Source organism: Salminus brasiliensis, chromosome 2 (genome assembly GCF_030463535.1).
Source record: "Salminus brasiliensis chromosome 2, fSalBra1.hap2, whole genome shotgun sequence".
Classification (NCBI taxonomy): domain Eukaryota; kingdom Metazoa; phylum Chordata; class Actinopteri; order Characiformes; family Bryconidae; genus Salminus; species Salminus brasiliensis.
Window position 1 is genome coordinate 5,337,150 of NC_132879.1, and position 22,454 is coordinate 5,359,603.

At 42.7% G+C, this 22,454-nt stretch overlaps 1 protein-coding gene across 4 annotated transcripts in view; it reads left to right on the forward strand.

Annotated features, from left to right (window-relative positions):
• Window positions 1-13,483, forward strand: part of iqsec3a (IQ motif and Sec7 domain ArfGEF 3a) — a 191,129-nt gene extending 177,646 nt beyond the window's left edge. For 3 of the 4 annotated variants that reach the window (XM_072674190.1, XM_072674191.1, XM_072674193.1), the window contains 2 exons: window positions 1,574-1,620; window positions 12,918-13,483. In XM_072674190.1, coding sequence (XP_072530291.1) covers window positions 1,574-1,620; window positions 12,918-13,457 — 587 coding nt within the window. In that variant the 3' untranslated portion in view covers window positions 13,458-13,483. The remainder of the gene's footprint in view (window positions 1-1,573; window positions 1,621-12,917) is intronic. The other variant, XM_072674192.1, reaches the window with a different exon arrangement.
• Window positions 13,484-22,454: the final 8,971 nt, after the last annotated feature.

The following is a 22,454-nucleotide window of genomic DNA, read 5'->3' on the forward strand; positions in this document are numbered from 1 at the left end:
ATGACACTATAACAGTTATTTCACCTGAGTAGTGGAGTGTTAACCATGCTGAACACATCAAAAACCAAGATGAATGATCAGGGAGGTGAGTCAGATTGTACTGTAATATTTTAAACACATTAAAAATTGACATTTTAATAATGTAGGCTAATACATCAGTTCATAATATCACATTAAATAAATTCAATTAAACTTACCTCAGTATTAAAGCAGCACTATGAAAAATTGGCATTTCTTGCTCCTGGCCCCCCCCTACAGTCAAGAAGTGTAATTCTATTTCATTTTTATTTATTTATTTATTTATTTATCTATCTATTGATGTTACTTTGTATGAATCTACCATAATTATTTTATTCTTGGGGAAAAAAAGCTCAATTATAATGACCATGATTCTGTTTATTAAAGCAATAAAAGGGTGAATTATAATCAGTTTATGAAAGCAATAATAATAAGGGTATCCAAGGGGTGAATAATTTTTTATAGGCACTGTAATTTCCAAACTATTGTTAAAAGCACAAATTGAAACTTTTTGTCCTAATGTGGCAATGATAGGCCTGAAAGGCTGGAGTGCTAATAATAAGCACCGACATCATAAACAAGGGGATAAAATAAGTGTACTTTGGCATTTTTCTCAAGGTAGGGATTTTCTCAGCTGTTTGCGTTCACACTCATCAGAAAGAAAAATATCCGCTTTGTTTGTTTTCTGGTAAGAAGAAGAAGCCAAACCTGGGGAAGTGAGCATGTGCTAGGTTAAAAGCTAACCTGGCTGAAATTTCTTTACCTAGCTAACCACAGCTCAACAGCTCAGAGAGGACAGCAACACTATCCAGTAAGACATGCTAGGCTTGGCTAGGTGAGCCATCACAGGGCTGTCCAGTGCTGGTTTTCCCACAAGCCATCCATAAAAGCAGCGCCAGCAGGTTTTATTCTGAGGCAGGATAACAGGGTGGTAAATAGGCTAGTTAAACTGCATCTGAGCATTTTTCACCTTTTTTCAAAGGCACGTAGCCTGATCAGCCATAACATTAGTACCACTGATAGGTAAAGTGAAAAACATTGATTATCTTCATCTACTGTGGCCTCTGTAAAGGGGTGGCCATATGAGGTAGTAAGTGAACAGTCAGTTCTTGAAGGTGATGAAGGTGTTAAAAGCAGTAGAAATGGGAAAGCATGAAAACTCGGAACTAAACTCAGATGTCTAGACAACTGGATCAGAACATCTCCAAAAACATCAGGCCTTGTGAGATCTTTGTGGGTTTTTTTTGGGATGCTATAGTCAGTACCTAACAAAAACGTCCAAGAAAGGACAACCAGTAAACCGGCGACAGGGTCATGGTGATCCATGGAGGCCCCACCAACCTCACAACTCTGGACTTAATGTCTTGGTGCGAGATACCACAGGACACCTTCAAAGATCTTGTGGAGTCCATTCCTCGATTGGTCAGACCTGTTGTGCCGGCACAAGGGGGGCTCCTTAATATCAGGCAGGTGGTACTAAGGTTATGGCTGTTCACAGTGCATACTATTTAGACTACAACTAAAATAAATGCTTTCTATTCTTTTTGCTGGTCAGGCAAGAAGGACATTGACACAGTGCCGAGTGGACACAACGCGGTAGAGGTAAGTGGCCATTGTCTCCGCAGGTAAGTCCCTGCACTGCCTTTTATCTAGCAGAAGGGTCAGCTTGTAGCAGACAGAACACTTTGGATTTAGTAGTTCATTTAATGTAATGGGCCACAATAGCCATAATAGACTTGGGTTGGCATTAAACGCTTGGTGCAGCGCCCCATCCACTGAGCCTACATCGCCCCTGAAGCTGTTTCACACAGACTTGCCCTGGAGCCAAAACCAACAGCGGTCCACTGGAGGTCAAACTCGTGCATACTCAAACTCGTCCCTGCTGCTCAAGCCGGCCTGCTAAGTGCAGTGAGAAGGGGAAGACTCGGGTCTTTTAGCAGTTATCACTCAGTCGTCTGGGGAAATCCAGTCTGTGAACAGGGCCTTTTACCAGCTTAGTGCTTGTGTTTGCAGAGTTGCTTAGGCTGAACATGCAGAGCAGAAGCTGATACAGTATATGTATCTGTTGTCTGTTGTTGTAGATGAGAAAGTGCGTCCTGTAGGTCAGTGCCTTCTAAAGTTGGTTCTGGACTAACATTGTCCTGAAGGTTTTCATGGTTTCCCAACCTGATCCAACTAATCAGTTAATCGACTCATTACCAAGCAGTAGTACAGTAGAATGTAGCCTCTGCGTTTAACCCCTCCACTGCAGTAAGCTCACAGGCTAGTGACTAAGAGCAGTGAGCACACACACACCTGAAACAGAGGGCAGTCCTCAGCACCCAGGGAGCCATTAGAAGTTAGGTGCCTTGCTATTAATTATTTAGTATCAGAATTATTTAGTAACTGATAGCTATTCAGTGTCTACCTATTATCCAATAACTACTAGATATTCAGTATGTACTTATTATTCAATAACTTATAGCTATTCAGTATCTACTTATTATTCAATAACTACTAATTATTCAGCATCTACTAATTATTCAATAACTTATAGTTATTCAGTATCTACTTATTATTCAATAACTACTAATTATTCAGCATCTACTTATTATTCAATAACTACTAGTTTTTCAGTACCTAGTTATTATCCAATAACTACTAATTATTCAGCATTTACTAATTATTCAATTACTACTAGCTATTCAGTATCTACTTATTATTCAATAAATACTAGTTATTCAGTGTCTACTTATTATCCAATAACTACTAGTTTTTTAGAACCTATTTATTATTCAATAAATACTAGTTACTCAGTGTCTACTTATTATCCAATAACTACTAATTATTTAACATTTACTAATTACTAAAAACTACAAATTATTCAGCATCTACTAAGTATTCAGTACCTGCTAGTTAACCAGTGTCTATATAACATTCAATAACTTCTAATTATTCAGTATCTACTAATTAGTCAATAATAATTATTCAGTAGCTACAAACTACTAATAATTTAATAAGTGTTTTATTTTATTATTCAATAATTATTCAGTATCTAGCAATCATTTTGCATCTCCTAATTATCCAGAATCTGCATTTTATTAATCTTTTTCAAGTACTGATTATTAAGTTTGTACTAATTAATTAAAATCTTTTAAATAACTTTAGATGAAAATGTACAGTATCCACATACAGGCCTTGATGTTCAGGGTTGAATGGGTTAATTAGTCTAGTCATTAGTATTAAATGTTTTTCAGTGCTGGTTATAGGCACACTTTTAACATAAATGAAGCTCTAACCAAACAACTCCTGGAATCTGAGAGCTGTATCTGAGAGCTGTATCTGAGAGCTTACACAGCAGCAAAACAAGCACTGCGTTTTATTTCCTGCCTGGAACCTCAGCAGAGTTTGTGTGAGCACTCTGAGGTGGAAGGTAGGGATATCTGGAGTTCCCAGTTGTCAGGAACGCTGCACCTAATCAGGGAAAGCAGCAAGCTGTGCAGCACGGGGGTGCTCCAGGACCAGAGGACTGGAGACTGCTGCTTCAGGCGATAGAAAGGATGAAGATGATGCAGGCTGTGTGTTGTGGGTGCTCTGTATGCGAGCTCGCTGCTCGCTGCGGAGACGCTTTCAAGAAGACAAAACATGCAAATGGGTTTATTGTTTATGAATTGTAGATTTTTAGGGCAGGGTTTGAAATTAAAAGGGGGAAAAGAGTGTGTGAGAGAGAGAGAGAGAGAGAGAGGGCGTCAGTTTGCGTGTGTGTGTGTGTGTGTGTGTGTGTGTGTGTGCGCCACACTCCCATCCTGGCATCCAGATTAGCACGCACATTAACACTAACATTAATGCAAGCAGTCACAATCTCCTCTGCAGCGTCTCTGTGGGAATATTAAACATTCAAACTACATTACCCAGGCGGCCGTGCAGTTAGCATCCTGATGGTGTCGTGTGACCTTAGCTTTGCCTCTTTGAGCCTGGGACTGTGTGTGAGCCTGAGCCTGAGACTGTGACTATGTGTGTGTGCGTACACGGGGTCTTATGCACTAAAATGAGGCTTTCAAGGGAGCCAACAGGTCATTTAGCATGAAGTACGAGTTCTGGGACGGTGGGATGAGGTTAGAGTCTCGAGTCTTGAGTCTTGGGAGGATCTGATCCCCTGTTCGTCCTAACAGAACACCAGATGAATGCCTAAACATTAAAGCCTTTCTTTGCTTTGATTAATGGCTTGTCATAGCTCAGCCCATCCTATCCTAGAAGTCCATTACCATGCTTACATCATTAACCCCTTCAGGGCTTCAGGTAAAAAACCCAACCGAATAATTCATAACAGGCACTGCATGATAAGTCATAATAAGCTGAACTAGAAAAGCGGGCGTGGTTGTACAGACTAATTGGTTCCCACTTCCAGACAGTTGCTAGGCTGTTGCTAAGTGACCAGTAGGGTAAACCTGTTTAAGTTAGGTTCTTGCTGTGGCATTTCAGGTGTTTTTCCTTATGTTCCTATCCGGTTTCTATGGTGTTGCTAAGTGCTCGCTAGGTGGTTACTTTGGTATTGCAGGTGTTTGCTATAGTTGCTGCCTTGTATCCCAGGGGGTTGCTATAATGTTACAGGTGGTATAGACTTACCAGGTAGTCACAATGGTTGCTGTAGTATCCCAGGTGGTTTCTTTGACTTTGCTAAGTGGTTGCTAGGGTGTTGCTAAGTGCTTGTCAGATGAGTAAATAGTACTGCAAGGTGAATGCTGTGGTATTTCAAGTGGTTGCTATGGTGTTGCTAAGTGCTTGCTAGCTGGTTAGGTTGGTATCCCAGGTGGTATAGACTTACCAGGTAGTCACGATTGTTGCTATGGTATCCCAAGTGGTTTCTTTGACTTTGTTAAGTGGTTGCTAGGGTGTTGCTAAGTGCTTGCCAGATGAGTAAAATTGTGCTGCAAGGTGAATGATGTGGTATTATAAATGGTTGCTATGGTGGTGTTAGGGGTTGCTATGGTGTTGCTAAGTGCTTGCTAGCTGGTTAGGTTGGTATCCCAGGTGGTATAGAATTACCAGGTAGTCACAGTGGTTGTTATGGTATCCCAGGGGGTTCCTTTGACTTTGCTAAGTGCTTGCTAGGGTGTTGCTAAGTGCTTGCCAGATGAGTAAAATAGTGCTGCAAGGTGAATGCTGTGGTATTTCAAGTGGTTGCTATGGTGGTGTTAGTGGTTGTTATGGTGTTGCTAAGTGCTTGCTAGCTGGTTAGGTTGGTATCCCAGGTGGTATAGACTTACCAGGTAGTCACAATGGTTGCTATGGTATCCCAGGTGGTTTCTTTGACTTTGTTAAGTGGTTGCTAGGGTGTTGCTAAGTGCTTGCCAGATGAGTAAAATTGTGCTGCAAGGTGAATGATGTGGTATTTCAAGTGGTTGCTATGATGGGGTTAGTGGTTGCTATAGTGGTTGCTATGTGGTTACTTTGGTATCCCAGGTGTTTACTATAGATAGATTTCATAGTATTTACTGAATCTTCTATATTGTGCACTAGGGGCAGCTCAGTGCCACTTTTTAATGCCTGAGACAAATACTGCAACCTTGAGTATCGTTTTCCTTCTCTTAACCCTTCGACCACTGGGCCAGTTTTGTGATTTTTTTACTTTATTTGCCTAAAAATATCCATAAACGAGTGTATAAGAGACAGCCACGCGTGATTATCAGGAGCTTATATGCTACTTATATATCTGAATTTAAAATGTACATATTAACAGAATTTAGATATTTGTTTAGATCATTTTTTTTTTCACTCCTGCAACTGTAGTTGTTGGTTGTAAAGATTATAAAACCATGGTTAGACAGAGAAAGGTTTGCTGCTTGTTTGGTGTATCTGTCTTTGTCACTGAGTTACGAGGCCAAGGAAACCAACATGTAGGTTTGAACCGTGCATTTGAGTGATAGTTTAGCGTGATGGATCAGATTATACTTTTTGTCTTCTGATGTACAATCCAGTGCGTTTGACAAGTATCAGACAGAGTATCGGATCAGTGCACCCCTTGTATATACTGCACAATTTTCTGTAGGTACTGAATCATTTATATTTGACACTGAATCATTTATAATAAATACTGATTCATTTATAGTAGATACTAAATGATTTATGGTAGATTCTGATTCATTTAGTTTAGATACTGAATAATTTATTGTAGGTACTAAATGATTTATAGTAGATTCTGAATCATTTATTGTAGGTACTAAATGATTTATAGTAGATACTGAATCATTTATTGTAGATACTAAATGCTTTATAGTAGATTCTGAATCATTTATTGTAGGTACTAAATGATTTATAGTAGATTCTGATTCATTTATTGTAGATACTAAATGCTTTATAGTAGATTCTGAATCATTTATTGTAGATACTAAATGCTTTATAGTAGATTCTGAATCATTTATTGTAGGTACTAAATGATTTATAGTAGATACTGATTAATTTATTGTAAATACTAAATCATATACAATAATAGTAGATTCTGAATCATTAAGTGTAGATACTGAATCATTTATTGTAAATGCTAAATTATTTATAGTAGATTCTGAATCATTAAGTGTAGACTCTGAATCATTTATTGTAAATGCTAAATTATTTATAGTAGATTCTGAATCATTTATTGTAGGTACTAAATGATTTATAGTAGATTCTGATTCATTTATTGTAAATAATAAATTATTTACAATAATAGTAGATTCTGAATCATTAAGTGTAGATACTGAATCATTTATTGTAAATGCTAAATTATTTATAGTAGATTCTGAACCATTAAGTGTAGATACTGAATCATTTATTGTAAATGCTAAATTATTTATAGTAGATTCTGAATCATTAAGTGTAGATACTGAATCATTTATTGTAGGTACTAAATTGTTTTAGCAGATTCTGAATCATTTATTGTAGATACTAAATTATTTCTAGTAGATTCTGAATCATTTGGTTTAGATACTGAATAATTTATTGTAGATACTAAATGATTTATAGTAGATACTGAAAACGTTATTGTAAAATTATGGTTGTTCTGAATTGTTTATAGTAGATACTAAGTTATTTTTTAGACACTGAACAATTCGTAGTTGTTTAAGATTTAACGGTGTAACGATTCAGTGCAGTAAATATACAATGCCAAACATGTTTTGGCTGATTGGGAATGTAAAACTGGGAAAACTGTTGAAATTACATTTTTTTGCACAGTTATCATTATAAGGTTGCTGTCACTGAGTTGGAGAATCGAAGGGTGGAGCAGGTTGCAGTGGACCAGGCTGGGGTCTCTGCCCCTGCCGGGCGCAGTGTGTTAGCGGCCTGCCGTGGCTGTGTGCTGAGTTGATCAGAGTGACAGCGTGGGCTCAGTGAGTGCTGCAGAACCCCCACCTCCGCCAACCGTGAAGCTGCACGTAAATGTCAAGCCTCCCCAGAGGGCTACGGTGCTGTCGGAACACATTGCAGCCAGGACAGGGGGGGTCAGAGGAAAAGCCAGCCGTCTCCTAGAGACCAGCGAGAGTGTCCGTGTCTCTGTCTGGGGAAATTTAGATGCTCTCCACAAGGAAAAATGTTGTTTGTTTAGTATTGGGCAGATGTGTGTATGCATGTGTGTGTGTGTGTGTGTGTGTGTGTGTGTGTGTGTGTGTGCATTTGAGATTAAGGTTATAGCTGGGTTACATGGAGCTCAGAAGCAGTGAGACACACTAACAGGCTTGGGCCATCACAGAATAAACCATATGTCCAAATGTTTGTGGACACCCCTTCTAACGAATGCATTCAGCTACTTTAAGATGCACCCATTGCTGACACAGATGTGCAAATGCACACTTACACAGCTTAAATAGTGCCTCTAGAGAAATGCTGCCAATGGAATAGGACTCTGGAGCAGATAAACATGAACTTTTTGCCAGGCGTGGGCTAGAGGGGTATAAAGCCCCTCAGCACTGAGCTGTGGAGCAGTGGAAGAACTGTGTTCTCTGGAATGATGGTACTCCATCCTATACATAGGTGGTTGGAGAGAAAGCAGGATAGACTCTTTTTTATCTTGATTTTGGAGGAAACAGTGACTAAGTAGGTGTCCCAATACTTTTGTCCATATAGTGCAAATGTAATGTAATTGGGATACATCTGATACAGTAACTGATTACAGAGGGTTATTTGAGTTATCTCACCTTAGTTTGGTTAAGTTCTCCTAACATTTTTTACTTCTGCACCTCAGTCTGGTCAACAATCCATATTGAGCTGAGCCTCAAAAACATTAGTAAATGAGCTGCAGCTGAAACTGATTAAATATTGATGTGTAAGATGTTTAGTCTGTGGCTCCGCCCCCTCAGTCGGTTTACTGTTTATCCCCATGTGTAGGTCAATACTCCCCCTATCACTTTCTCCTGTTCTCAGACTGCTGATCATGGAGGGCTGTGCTGTTGATGGGATTCAAACCTATGATCTCCTGTCGTTTGACAGACAGAGAGTTGTGCTACTAATAAAAGCTGTTGCTCATGGACATTTCCTTGCTGTCCATAAACAAACAGAAAGGTCAATTTACTCAGAGCTGTGAATTGTTTTGTAGATGTAGTGTAGTTTCATAGCTCTACACCGGCCCTACAGTCTAACTGCTGCTCTTTAAGTGTGAGGTGGTCATGAGTTCCAATCCTAGCAAGGGCTTAGAGCGTTATTGCTAAATAACTTGAGGATGTCCCTAGACGTGGTGTAGAGACTGAGACCAAGACTGCTCATCTTGAGACAGAGAATGGAAGACGAAATAAAGACAGAGAGGGAGCTTTTAAAGGAACCCTCCCCGCCACGAAAACTAGAGTATGTGTGTATTCAGTCCCGTTTCTACATTACACACACTTTTTTACAATGTGTGTTAAACTGCTGTGCTATGAGTGGATCAGATACAGCAGTGCTGCTGGAGTGTTTAAACACTATGTCTGTCCACTCACTGTCCACTCTCTATTAGACACTCCTACCTAGTCGGTCCAGCTTGTAGATGAACAGCTTGTAGATCAGTGCTCACAGGCCGCTGCTGCCCACAGGAAGGACGCTGTTGGCTGGATGTTTCTGGTTAGTGGACTATTCTGAGTCCAGCCGTGACCCTGAAGTGCTTAAACCTCTGATCCACTCGTACCACAGCAGCACCCACTACTTACACACCACCAGCACATCAGTCAGTGTCACTGCAGTGCTGAAAACAGGCTGAAAGGAGGCTAATAACTAATGCACTACAGAACTACACAGTGCTCCTATATGGTAAACTCACAGATCTGTTTATATATATATATATATATATATATATATATATATATATATATATATATATATACAGAAAGCATCGCATAACACTAAGCAAAGCCAGAGCTGTAATTAACCAAATGAATCAGAGATAAGCAGAGCCTATCTACACTTATCAGGCCACTCTGACTTATTAGAGCTGTAACACTTTTAACACATCCGTAATAAAACTCTCGCCGGATTCTCCCAGTTGCAGACTAAACATTTGCAAAACAGCAAATTAAACATGGTTTGCAAAGTGGCTTTTAAACCATTTTCTCATCATTGTCATTTTAATACCATGTTCCTCCCTCGAGATCTTATCAGCGCTGCTTGTGGCACTTTCTTAATGTTATTTTAATTCTGGTGTTGCCATGTTAAGTGCGCTGCCACTGCCTTAATGACGATAATGTATTCTACCTCAGCACACGCCTGTAAGCCTATAAAGGCTGGAGAGTCACCCCAAGTGGAATAAACACTGCGGTTTACATAATGTGTGTGTGAATGTGTGAGAAAGTGTGTGTGTGTGTGTGTGTGTGTGTGTAAAGAAGTTTGATTAGGGTTATCCTGCTCGTTTTGGAGAAGCACTTTCTCCGTAATAAAGTCACGCTTATTCAGGACATGCAGCAATCTGTGGAACTTCTGCAAATGAACTCATCAGGGTTACGTTCCTCAAGCTTCCTGAAGTTTGCCATCAAATAATTGCAGTACAGTTTCCACATAGCAACGCATGAATGCATTTGTGCACCCTTCTCACAACACGAGGATACAAATACACTAGTAACACCCAACCAACCACATGGGGTACCGTATCAACCAACTGGCAACACCTGAGCAATCACATGAGACACCATAGCAACTACTAAGCAACTCCATATTGACCACCTTGCAACATAACATCCATCTAGCATCCATTTAGCAACATCATGGCAACCACCTGGGATACCAGTGCAACCACCTATCCACCACTCATCAACGGTACAACAACCACCTAGGGTCCTACTGCAGGCATATGTGCTACCACTAACTAGTAGCCACTAAACAACTTCATAGCAGCCACCTAACAACACCATAATAGCTAACTGCAATACCAGAGCAATCACCTAGCAACAACAGTTTCATTCTAGTGACCACATTGTAACACCCAAGAAACCACTAAGCAACATCATAGCTGCCACCTGGGATATTAAAACAACCACCTAACAACAGCATAGCAACCACCTAGCAACAGCAGTTGTATCTTAGTGACCACATTGTAACACCCTAGAAACCACTAAGCAACATCATAGCAGCCACCTGGGATATTATAGCAACCACCTAACAACAGCATAGCAACCACCTAGCAACAACAGTTTTATCTTAGTGACCACATTGTAACACCCAAGCAACATCATAGCAACCAACCTCTCAACACTTAAGCAACCACTTAGCAGCAACATGGTAATAACCTGGGATATCACAGCAACCACCTAACAACAGCATAGCAACCACCTAGCATTAACAGTTGCATCCTAGTGACACCCAAGCAACCACTAAGCAACATCATAGCAACCACCTCTCAACACTTGAGCACCCATCTAGCAACCACTTAGCAACACCATGGCAATAACCTGGGATATCATAGCAACCACCTAACAACAGCATAGCAACCACCTAGCAACACCATATCAACCAACTAGCAATCACTAAACATCTCTAAACATCAACCACCAAGCAACATCTGTGCTAACATAGCGACCACCTTTTTCACCCTAGTGACCACGTAGCTAAAGCCTAGCAACCTTCAGGAAACTGTCCCTAACCCTAGTCTAGGCAAACAGACCCTAAGCAATCCTCTGATCACTAAGACACACTAGCTGGCAAAAGCGCTCCCCTCATGAATATTTAATCGCGGCTGGAAATAATTGGAAACGGACGAGGGATGCTCTCTCGGAGAGCGCTAGTGAGAGTGTTTGCCTTTTTAGAGAGTCTGCAAAAGAGAGTGTTCACCCCGCGCAGCCTCTGTCCATCAGTCAGCCCGAGATGGAGAATTCAGGCCAGGTCCCTGAGGAGCTCTACCCTGGCAGCCCGGCACGCAGAGCACAGATAATCACCGGAACGCTCCGTACTTTCTTTTCTCGCGCCTCAAATTGCCTCATCCCCTCTTGCCCGCGGATAGGCCGACGCCCTGTCACTCAATCAGCCCGTGGGATGTCTCCACCAATCAAAGTGATGGATCCTCAGGACAGGGGTGCAGTGGGTCTTTAGGAGGTTGGAGTTAGCCTTTGAGAACCTACACCTGTGCTGTTATGAAGTCAGGGCGATCTGAAGTGGGTATTTAAAGGGGTCATATCACGGAAACCTACGTTTTGCTTGTGTTTGGAACTAATATAATTTGTACTACATAAATTATAGTTATAGTTATAGTTATAGTTAGTCCATTCGGTCCATGTTTTAATCCGTCATGGCTGTGATGTCATAACCATGAACACGTTTACATTATGAAACACTACTGTCAGACCATAGTAGTTCATTTGACGGTGGAGTGGTAGTTTGTAGAGTTATTGGAATTCTTGAGGATTTTAGTCTAACGTGAACTGTGTATTCCTCACTTCAGCCAGGGCAGCCAATCAGAATAGAGTTCAGCTTACATACATCAGTCCTAAAATAATGCTTCCAGTCAAAATCCACTTCCACTTTCCCCAGATGAAGTCGACCAGCCCAGCTTTGTTGGTGTCCGAATTCTGCTTCTCTAGGTTTGCGCTTGAGTTGGAGGCTAATTTCGCTAACAAACACTAGAAGTCAATAGTCACCCAGATTTATTTCTATGAATACACGACCACACATTTCTCAACCCGCTTAAAACCACAGTGCAACTCACTAAGGTGTTAGCCTCGTAGCTCCAGTGCTACGGTAGAGCACCAACAAAGCTTGGCTGGTCATCTTTATCTGGGAAAAGTTTCAGTACGTCCAGGTTAAGTAACCCCTCAAGCAAACCCTTGATATAAAGGCAGCATAAAAACAACAGCTTGCTTAAGCTCCGGCAGTTTAGCCAAGTCCCGTAGCCCAGAGGCGCCTGAGTGACCGAACTGACCGCTTGTGAGACATCGCCTCCTAATGAGCCGTCAGGTGTGGAAGAGCAGGCTTACTGAACTGAACTGTGAAATGAAGGCATGCTTCCGGACGTGTGTCTCCTGTGACGTCTGTAGATGTCCACCCCTTCCTCACCTGCCCCCATGTTTGACCTCCTATTCTAACCCCCCTATCCCCCCTACCCTCACCCCACCACTCTGTCCCTCACACCCTTCGTGCAGATGAATGTTCCACATGCCCTCTGACCCCGTGATGCTGGAGTGGTTTCCAAGGGAGACACAGGGGCCCTCAGTGTCCCCTTAACAACCACCACTGATTTCGTTTAGCCCCGTAGAACAAGCAGAGCTGCACAGACACTCCCACCACCCCCAACTACCTCTAAATGACCTCAATTCCAACTTTCCGTCCCACTCTGAGGAGACGTCCCACCACCCCCTGTACCAAACCCTTCCCCACCCTCACGCCAAGCCCCCACGCATGCCTGTTGTGATGTGTTTTCACCAGAGGGCTAATGGCCATAGAAGGAGGAGAGTCTTATAACATGTGATGCTGTCTCTGGCTGTTTTCTAAACTAGGTGTCAATTCACAACAGGCTTCAGACGTACCAGCTCAGCGCGGCAGCGGCAGCAGCGGCGGTGCAGCCGCGGAGCCCAGAGAGCGTGGCCCTTCTTAACCACCGAGGGGAGCTCTACCAGCAGCCCCAGCCGCCGCAGCCCCAGCATCAGCCGCCGCTGCAGTGCGTCAGCCCCACGCCCTCGCACTCCCACCAGCCCGTGGCCGCCCTGAGTGAGCTGCGGCCCGACACGCTCATCCAGTGCCAGCAGATCGTCAAGGTCATCGTCCTGGACAAGGGCGGCCACGGGCGCGTGGAGGCCTTCCTCAGCCACAGCCCCGCGCACCACCACCACCACCATCATCACCAGCAGATCGTCCAGTCCGTCGTCTCCACGCCCGTGCGCTCGCCGGACGGGGGCGGGCCCCAGCGGGAGAAGGACGGTTCCCAGCCCCCGCTGCCACCGCCCCCGCCACCCTACAACCATCCGCATCAGTACATCCCCCCAGACCCCCGCTTAGCCCTACAGAGGACCCCCAGCGGCTCTCGCAGTATAGTGTAGAGCTGAAAGAAAATACCTATAAAAAAAAAAAAAAAAAAAAAAAAAAAATATATATATATATATATATATATATATATATATATATATATATATATATATATAATAAAGAAATGACCTTCACACCTTATACGCTTACCTTTGACGTCACCTGCTGTGTATATATGTAAACAGACAGAGCTATAATGAGAAAAGATGGGGGAAACTACATATCTATAGGCATATATTTAAGCTAAACAAGTTGAAAAAAAAAATCTAAATATGTACTTTATCAAATTTTCAGATACGTGAAATAAGAACTACGTTCCTACGTGAAAAGATTTCCTTGATTCCTGTGTATTTTGAAAAAAATATATGAAAAAAAACAAGTAGTTTTAACAAATTTAACAAATTTCTTTAACAGAGCTCTGACAGGTTGCCCCGCTCACCACGACTCCCACTCGGAATTTCTCTGGTATTTTTAGAGCTAGGCAAGGAAATGAACTATACAGCCCAACAACATGACCTAATTCCAGCGGCAACCTGTCGACGAGTCCCTTCTGACTTCTGATATCTTAGTCTTTTATTACCTTACTGTAAAACCTGTTGTGTGTATGTACGTATGTATGTATGTATGTGCGAGCATTGGACTGACGGATGATGTACGTGCCAAAATGAGAACAACCCCCGCCCCATGATGAAACCGTTGCACTCTAAAGAAAGCTTAGGGCTAGATCAGACATTTGCTTACGTGCTTCTACTGTACCTTTTTTGGCTTCCCTCAAAGGACTGTGGTGAAGAAGAGCGAGAATACAAGTAAAGCCAGTCGAAAGCGTCAAACCTGCAATATTTCTTTGTCAGACCTGTCTGTTGAACCTTTTGCCTCCGTATGTGGTCGACCTTGTGTTCTTTTAAAGTGAGGACTTGCATCAAACCTTGTATCGGCTTGACATCAAAAAAAAAAAAGCACCCTGATCTCTCCTGATGTTCATTCTTCTAGCAGGTACACATACAGTTCGAGGACGACACGCGATGACCAGTCACGGCTCACTGCCAAACCAAGAGCCGATCGCAGCCAGTTTTCTGGAACCCTTCGCAGCGGCTGTTGTTCTCTTGCTCAGGAATCCTGGAACGTACGTGAAAGGCGACATTGGCAGCGTCGAATCGGTCTTCGTCAGAGAACTTTGTGGAGAACTTTTGTCAAAAACTATATGTAGCATCTTCAGAAAGCAGGAGGCACTCACAAAGAGGACTTTTTAATCCAGCTTCCCTTTTTTGGACACAGTTGTATATCTGTACGCTCCACCGAGCAACTCCACGATGTTCCCCTGACAGATATACAAACCTCCTCTTTCTTTCTTTCTCTCTCTCTCTCTCTATCTCTCTATCTCTCTCGTCAGTGTACCATATTCAGTACAATACTGGCTTTATTGAACAGTACCACCCAACAGACATCCAGTTGTCAGCTTCACCATCTGTTTCCTTTCCTGTAACTCTGATGACCTTATGTTTGGCCTTTTTGAACTTTAAGTGGCACTTGAAACATCACGAGATGCGAGTCGTTGTCGTCGTCGTCGGCACAAAAACACTTTAAACCTGAATGTCTGTCAGCTTCGCTCTCAGTTGAGCCGGATGGAATCGTTGAACAATGGCTTTGTTTGCGTTTGTTTGTTTTTTTGTTCGATTCCAAGTGTGTAAATATCATATTCAGAGCCCGATTGAGGATGGGGTCCATGTCGTTTTAGGTACCAGTAAATGTTACCAGTCCACGAGCCGTCCTTATCTGAGGTAGGTCATCGTCTGCCTGGTCTGGAAGCCTCCACGTATTAATCGTGAGCCCCATCGGCATGTGTTGAAAAGATGTTCCTCAGAGCTCCTCTGTTCTGTTATCAGGGCTGAGAGCTTTGTTCATAATTACATTGCTGCTGTTCGGAGCTCCGCTATCTGATCCTGACTCTCTTATTTCATTCCCCTTCATTTCATTTCCATATAGGGTAAAGGATGATGCGGTTGGAATCCATTGTTAGGAGAAGCAGAGAGGGCCAATCTCTTTAGAGCTGGCGAGCAGTCAGGGTTGATTTAGAAGGCCCGGACTTGTCGATTGGACAGCCGCAAATTGACTTTCCCCATCTATTCCCATCTCCCCTCCACATTGCTGCACCAGTCTGCCTCCCCGAAACAAACAAATTGAGACGCCGAACTGACCTCTGTCCCTCATCAAGGAGAACAGCATCCTTCCTTCTTCTGCCTAGTTTAAATCCGAGGACCGTGGAGATCAGGGGATGTAATATGGAAATGTACAGGTATCCTAATTACAGAAGCTTTAGTCCTGAGCTGAGGTCTGATCATCTGATGATTTGATTTTTCCGAGGATGTTTCAGATTTTTCTTCATTTCGAAATGATGTATATATCTTATCCCATAACAACCGCCTACTTTGACCATTTAGCTTTGGGCAGGCAACTTCAGCAAGTGCTTTGCCAAACTGGCAATGATCTCTAACGCAAAAGCCAGTCAATGATTAAATGAAACTCTTCGTATTTAGCTTAGGATCCAATGCCAAGAACTTTACAAACCTTTCCTCAGACTCACTTTGAAAGGCCTTCTCAGAGCAGGCAACTGTTTGCAATCATGTGTTTCCCATCAGACTGATTAAACCCTCTGAAATGTGGATAGCCAATAAGAGATGAACTGATAGAGCCCCGAAGGTGGGGTCAGTACCATGCTGGATTTCCAAGTAAAGCGAGGGGGCCATGGTTCCTTGCAATCAGAACCAGCCCAAGCAAGTTCTGCTGTCCAGCCTGAGCTCTTGACTAGCTCTGTTCTCTGAAGAAGCCACATTTTGTATGACAAAGTATACCGTGAAACATCTAAACAATCGGCCAGCAAACTTGCTTCACTTTTTATCGCTGATGCTTCCTCAGTCCTACACCCACAACTGTGAAATGAACTGGAGGAGAGTTGATTCACATCAGTCCAGTGAAACGGGAATGGAGCTTGTTATGCAATAGATGTTAGATGCTCAGATACTAGACGCTTTGGCTTCGTTCACACTGCTTGACCCAAATCTGATCTTTTTCGCCATATGTGACTCACACAGATGTGTTTTCTGTGTGTGAACAATGAAAAACACACTGAATCGGAAATTTTCAATTCCGATTTGGACCACTTTCATGGGTGGTGTTGATACCCGATACATATCCGATACATATCCCACATGCAGCAATGACTTAGACTCAGTCTGGAAAGCCAGATCAGAATTCATGCGACTTTTATGTCAATCCAACTCAGTGTTCCTAATAAATGAGCATGGAGGGATTTTCAGTGGTGGGATAGTGAGTAAAGTAGCTGCCATGACCCCATCAGGCCCACCAGGTCTCCACTGCACAGTGACAACATGACCTATGAAGGTTGGATATAGGTCACATTTAAAAGAGTTTGAACCCGGGCCATGGCGCTTTGCCATCAGTGGCCAGAGTAAAAAAGAGCACAATTGGCCATGCTCTCTTAAGGTGGGTAGGAGGCGCTGTCTCCCCTCATCAGTCTTAAAGTGATGTCGGCCAGCTGGTATGGTAGAGCTGGGGACCCGGCACTTTCCTTTGAGCATGGCGGCTCCCCGGCGATTGGCTTGGCTGGCTTGGCGTGTGGTTGGTGTGGCTGCCTATGAGCTATTACACCATGTGGGAGACCAGGGTTCGATTCCCAGTCTGGGTGACCGTATGCTGTGCCATACCAATAAGAGTCCCTGGGCAAGACTCCTAACACTACATTGGCCCAACTCTGTAATACGAGTTACCTTGTAAGTTGCTCTGGATAAGAGTGTCAGCTAAATGCTGTAAATGTAATGTGAATGCTAGGAAAAGCTACAAACAGGTGGGTTATGAATGAATGAAATGATGAAAAAAAGATGGTGTGAACAGTGTGATTTGGGCCACTTTAGCTGCAGCTTGACCGAACCCTTCGTCAAGACGGCCCTAAACAAGACAGTGTCTTTTAATAAATGGAAAAACAACGGTAAAGTGGGATGTACTGAAAGTTTGAGTAACCTCAGTAGACAAACTGTAAGCTCAAGGAGTCTTCTATTGCCGACCTGCACATCATGCTAACGCTACCTCCTCACTACTCAGAACCAGAGAGGCAGTATTTCATTTGGTACACATTAACACTGAAAAGTAATGCGAAATACATTCTCACTAGTAAAATTAGCATTTTGAAGTTTGAATGAATGCGACATCGTATTATTGCTGGTTAAGCCCTTGAACCCGAGGTTTCTGGTTCAGCTCTTAATTCTAATGCAGGAACTGTTATGAATGATTTGCTGTCTGTTTGGTTTTGCATATCTTGTGGAGTCCCGCAGGGTTCTATTTTGGGGCCTACGAAAATGATGTTAATTATGACTAATTGTGGGTTTACATGCAGGGTCTAAGGGGTTAATGCAAAGCAGCCCCCATCACTGAACTGTCATCACAGAAGCTCCATCTCAACGAAAATGAGAGCTTTCTATTTTCAGCAGAACAGCTGATGATGAGAATTTGGTGCATCGCTGGCTACTGGTTGTTAGAAGGTTTGGACCCTGTTTGGACAATATTGGTTAGTTAGGAAGTTAGCAAGCTTCTGTACTTCTACTGGATGTCAGTAAGCACAGGCTTGGAAAAGGCAGGCTTGGAAAACCTTCAGACATCTTCTGTAATAGCTGCTGTTTTAAATTCAGTCTGAATTTCAGTTGTTTTGGTGGGTCTGCAATTCAGCTCCTGAACCTTATTTAAAAAAGGGAGATGTTGCTCCAAAGCCATGAAGTCATCATCAAAGTGGGTTCCAGTGCTGAATCAGTTCCTTTAATAACACAGGAATGAAATATTGAGTGAATGCACTTCATTTTTCCCTTTTCTCTCTCATAGCTCTTCACACACTCCCTCAGGGGGTTAGCGTGAGGTCAGGAAGACCTCCCAATGAACTGTGTAGCACCCTTTGCTTTTGTGAAGTGCGTGTAGTGTCTGAAACTTCAGACGTAATCAAGAATATCTGTGCGATCAGAGTCGAGGCTTCACACATGCAGCCAAAGGCTACAGTGCTAACTCTGGATTAAAGTGCTATCGAAAGGGCTAGTGCACTGGTCCCTGAGTTACACTGGCACTGACTTCTAAATCAGGCTGACAGGGTGTGCTTGAGGGGCTCTGACATTGGCGTCAAATCTATTTGGTCACGTTCTCCCATTTGCTTTGACCCTTTCCGTTCTCTGTCTATGCGTTAACTACATGCTATTAAACTTATTTCTGTCTATACTCTTAACCCTGAGCTGTGCTGTGTGTTTTTATGAGTCGAACATTTTCATATTAGTGCAGACATAACCTTTTACACCACAGTCATTATGGATTTTTGCTCATCCATGGGTTATGTAATGGGTTTTACAGTGTAACGTGCATCTACTAGCATGTATAGTATTGCCAATAGAATATGGCTGTCTGAGGCGTGGGCTAGAGCCCCCCAGCATTGAGCTGTGGAGCAGTGGAGCTGTGTTCTCTCAAATGATGCATAGTGTCTCCGGTTGTCCTTTCTTGGACCACTTTTGGTAGAGACTAATCACTGCATACCAGGAACAACCCAAAGGACCTGCCTGATATTTTGGAGATGTTCTGACCCTGAGTCATTGGTCTAGCCATCACAGTTTGGTTCTTGTCAAAGTGACTCAGATTCTTAAGCTTGTAAATTTTTCCTGCTTTTAACACCTTCATCACCTTCAAGAACTGACCGTTCACCTGCTGCCTAATATGTAGTTCTCAAGTCTTGACAGATGTACAGATACTGGACAGACCCCTGTACAGACACTTCACCTAGTGAGTTTTCAGCTCCACTTCCCGTACAGGAGCACTGTGTGGTTCTACAACTCCAGACTGTGTCCATCTGTTTCTCTGTGTTCTGTTATTACCCTCTTTTCACCCTCCTGTTCTTCAATGCTCAGGAACATCAGAAAAGACGCTGATGGCTAGATGTTTCTGGTTTGTGGACTGTTCTCAGTCCAGCAGTGATCACCTCGTACCACAGCAGCACACACTACTAACACACCACCACCATGTCAGTCAGTGTCACTGCAGTGCTGAGAATGACCCACCACCCAAAAAAACACCTACCTGCTCTGTGGTGGTCAGTCCTGTGGGGTCCTGAGGATTGAAAAACAGAGTGAAAGGAGGCTGATAACAGAGTATGCAGAAACTGAAACTGGTGGATACAGTCTGGAGTTATAGATATAAATATATAATATTTAATAAATATAATATATATATATTGTGTTTTTTTTAGAACATATTTTCTAAGTGAGCTTTAAATGATGAGCAGAATAACGACTCCTCCAGACTCTTGAGATTAAATATTTTTAATGCTTTATTGTGAATATGCTCACAACTCACAGCTCACAACTATGCAGTGTGTCTTCAGGGTTAAACAGTCTTTCCATTAACAGTCTTTAGAATATGTACATAATTCTGATCAGCAGATGTATTTACAGATCAATATTCTGCAGAATTTCTTGCAGACGGATGTAGGTCAGAAAGCTTTTTAACTACAAGCAAAGGTGGTGTTTATTAGGCAGACATAAACCAAACCAAGACTTGATTTAACTAGGCCCCTCCCACAAAAGCATTCCTCCATAGCAACTGTTGCTAGGTTGGACAAACACTATAGAAATCCACATTATAGCGTTAAGCTGGGCACAAGTGCGCTACTTAGCTGGACTAGGATTGTATCAATGGAGTGAACCTCCTGCTGAAAAAACAGCCTGGCCAGCTAAAAGGAGTCAAGCTGGTTGACCAGTTTAGCTCTTGACCAGCATTGGGTCTGTTATTTTTTGAGCTTGATAGATTAGCTGGGCCTTTAGATCATGTAAAAACCCACAGTTTGTTTGGAAAAACCACAGCTCATCTTATACTAAATGGACAAAAGTATTGGGACACCTGCCTATTCATTGTTTCTTCCAAAATCAAGTAAATTAAAAAGAGCTCCTCCTGCTTTTGTTGGAATAACTGTCTCTACTGTCCAGGGAAGAAGGCTTCCTACTAGAGTTTGGAGGAGCGTTGCTGTGAGGATTTGATTGATTGCATCTAGCGACAAAAGCGTTAGTGAGGTCAGAATGTTGGATGATCACCACCCCACCTCATCATCCACATTGTCCAACTCATCCCAAAAGTATTGGATGGAGCACCAACCATCAGTCCAGTGTGTGTGTGCATTTACACAGCTGTTTTAGCAATGGGTGCAACATAAGACAGCTGAATGCATTCATTTGAAGGGGTGTCCACAAACTTTTGGACACACATAGTGTGACAGCCAACTTGCTAAACCATCAAGGGATGACCAGCTTTTTAACCACCCTGACCTTCAAAGATCAGCCTGGCTTAAACCATCAGAAGCCAGCTACTGTATCCTTCAGTTCAATACAACAGGCACTGAACAATACATCCAGAAGACTAGAGCAAATAAAGCACTTATTTTAATGCTGATTATACAACATGAGGTGTAATTAAATAAAGTAATTATACAAACAAGCCCAAAATGAGGGCAGTCCGTTTCTCACCATGAAATTAAGGGCATTGCGTGCATTAGCTCATAACCAGCACATTAAAGGAAAATTCAACCAATTTCCAAAACGCTCTGCATAATTCAGCCGTTCAGACATACAGTAAGCAGTCAGTCATTCAGAGCAGGTTGATGTAAAATAGTGTGTTTTAGAGAAATCCACTCTAGAGACTGTGGTGAGTACAGCCTAACATATAGCCATTTCATTTACTATAGAAAACCACCAGTAAATCAACGCTAGTTCTTATATGAAATAAATTGGCATGTCCCGATCCCGGTCATGTCCTAGGCGCCATTAACAGACACACTTTCAGCTGCTGTTTACAGGAACTCCAAAAAAGATCTTGACCAGGACATCCTTAATGATAAACAGTGGTTGGTGTGGTGCAACAGGTAACACCACTGCCTGCCAGTGAGCTACCACACCATGTGGGAGACTGGGGTTCGATTCCCCGGTCTGGGTGACTATGCCGCACTGCACCAATAAGAGTCCTTGGGCAAGACTCCTAACACTACATTGGCCTGTCTCTGTAAAACGAGTAACCTTGTAAGTTGCTCTGGATAAGAGCCTCAGGTTAATGTAAATGTAAACCTTAATCTCCAATCTGAAACAGTGATCGTTTGTGAGGGAGCTTTTAGACGTATTGAAAACTCGTCAGACGTCTGGTTTGGTTCACCAATGCTGTGAATTCTGAATTCTGACTGGTATGTTTGTTAAGAATGGTGCGTTTTACACCAAACCCACTCTAAATCTTAACCGGGTACTTATGCCGAAATGTGGAATCAGTGAAATTTGCCTTTAGCTTGTTAATGTTACCATGTTCATTGTTGTTTGTTGTATTGAAAATGTACCATATAAATACATCACTGGATTGTATTCAATAAAATCAGGAATTTGTTAGTAGTTACACATGATTTATGACTATATACTGTATATATATATATAACGATTGGCCATAACATTAATCCCGCCTCCTTGTTTCTACACTCACTGTCCGTTCAACCAGCTCCACTTCCCACATAGGAGTACTGTGTAGTTCTACAACTTCAGACTGTATCCATCTGCTTCTCTACAGACTCTGTTATTAGCCTCCTTCACCCTCCTGTTCTTCAATGCTCAGGACCCCACAGGACTGACCACCACAGAGCAGGTAGGTGTTATTTTGGGTGGTGGGTCATCCTCAGCACTGCAGTGACACTGACTGACGTGGTGGTGTGTTTGTAGTGGGTGCTGCTGTGGTATCAGTGGATCAGAGGTTTAACCACCTCAGGGTCACGGCTGGACTGAGAATAGTCCGCCACCCAGAAACATCCAGCCAACAGCGTCCTTCCTGTGGGCAGCAGCAGCGGCCTGTGAGCTCTGATGAAGGATTAGAGGATGACCAGCAGAAACTGTGCAGCAGCAGATCAGAGAGCTTCTGTCTCTGACTTTACCTTCATCTACAAGCTGGAG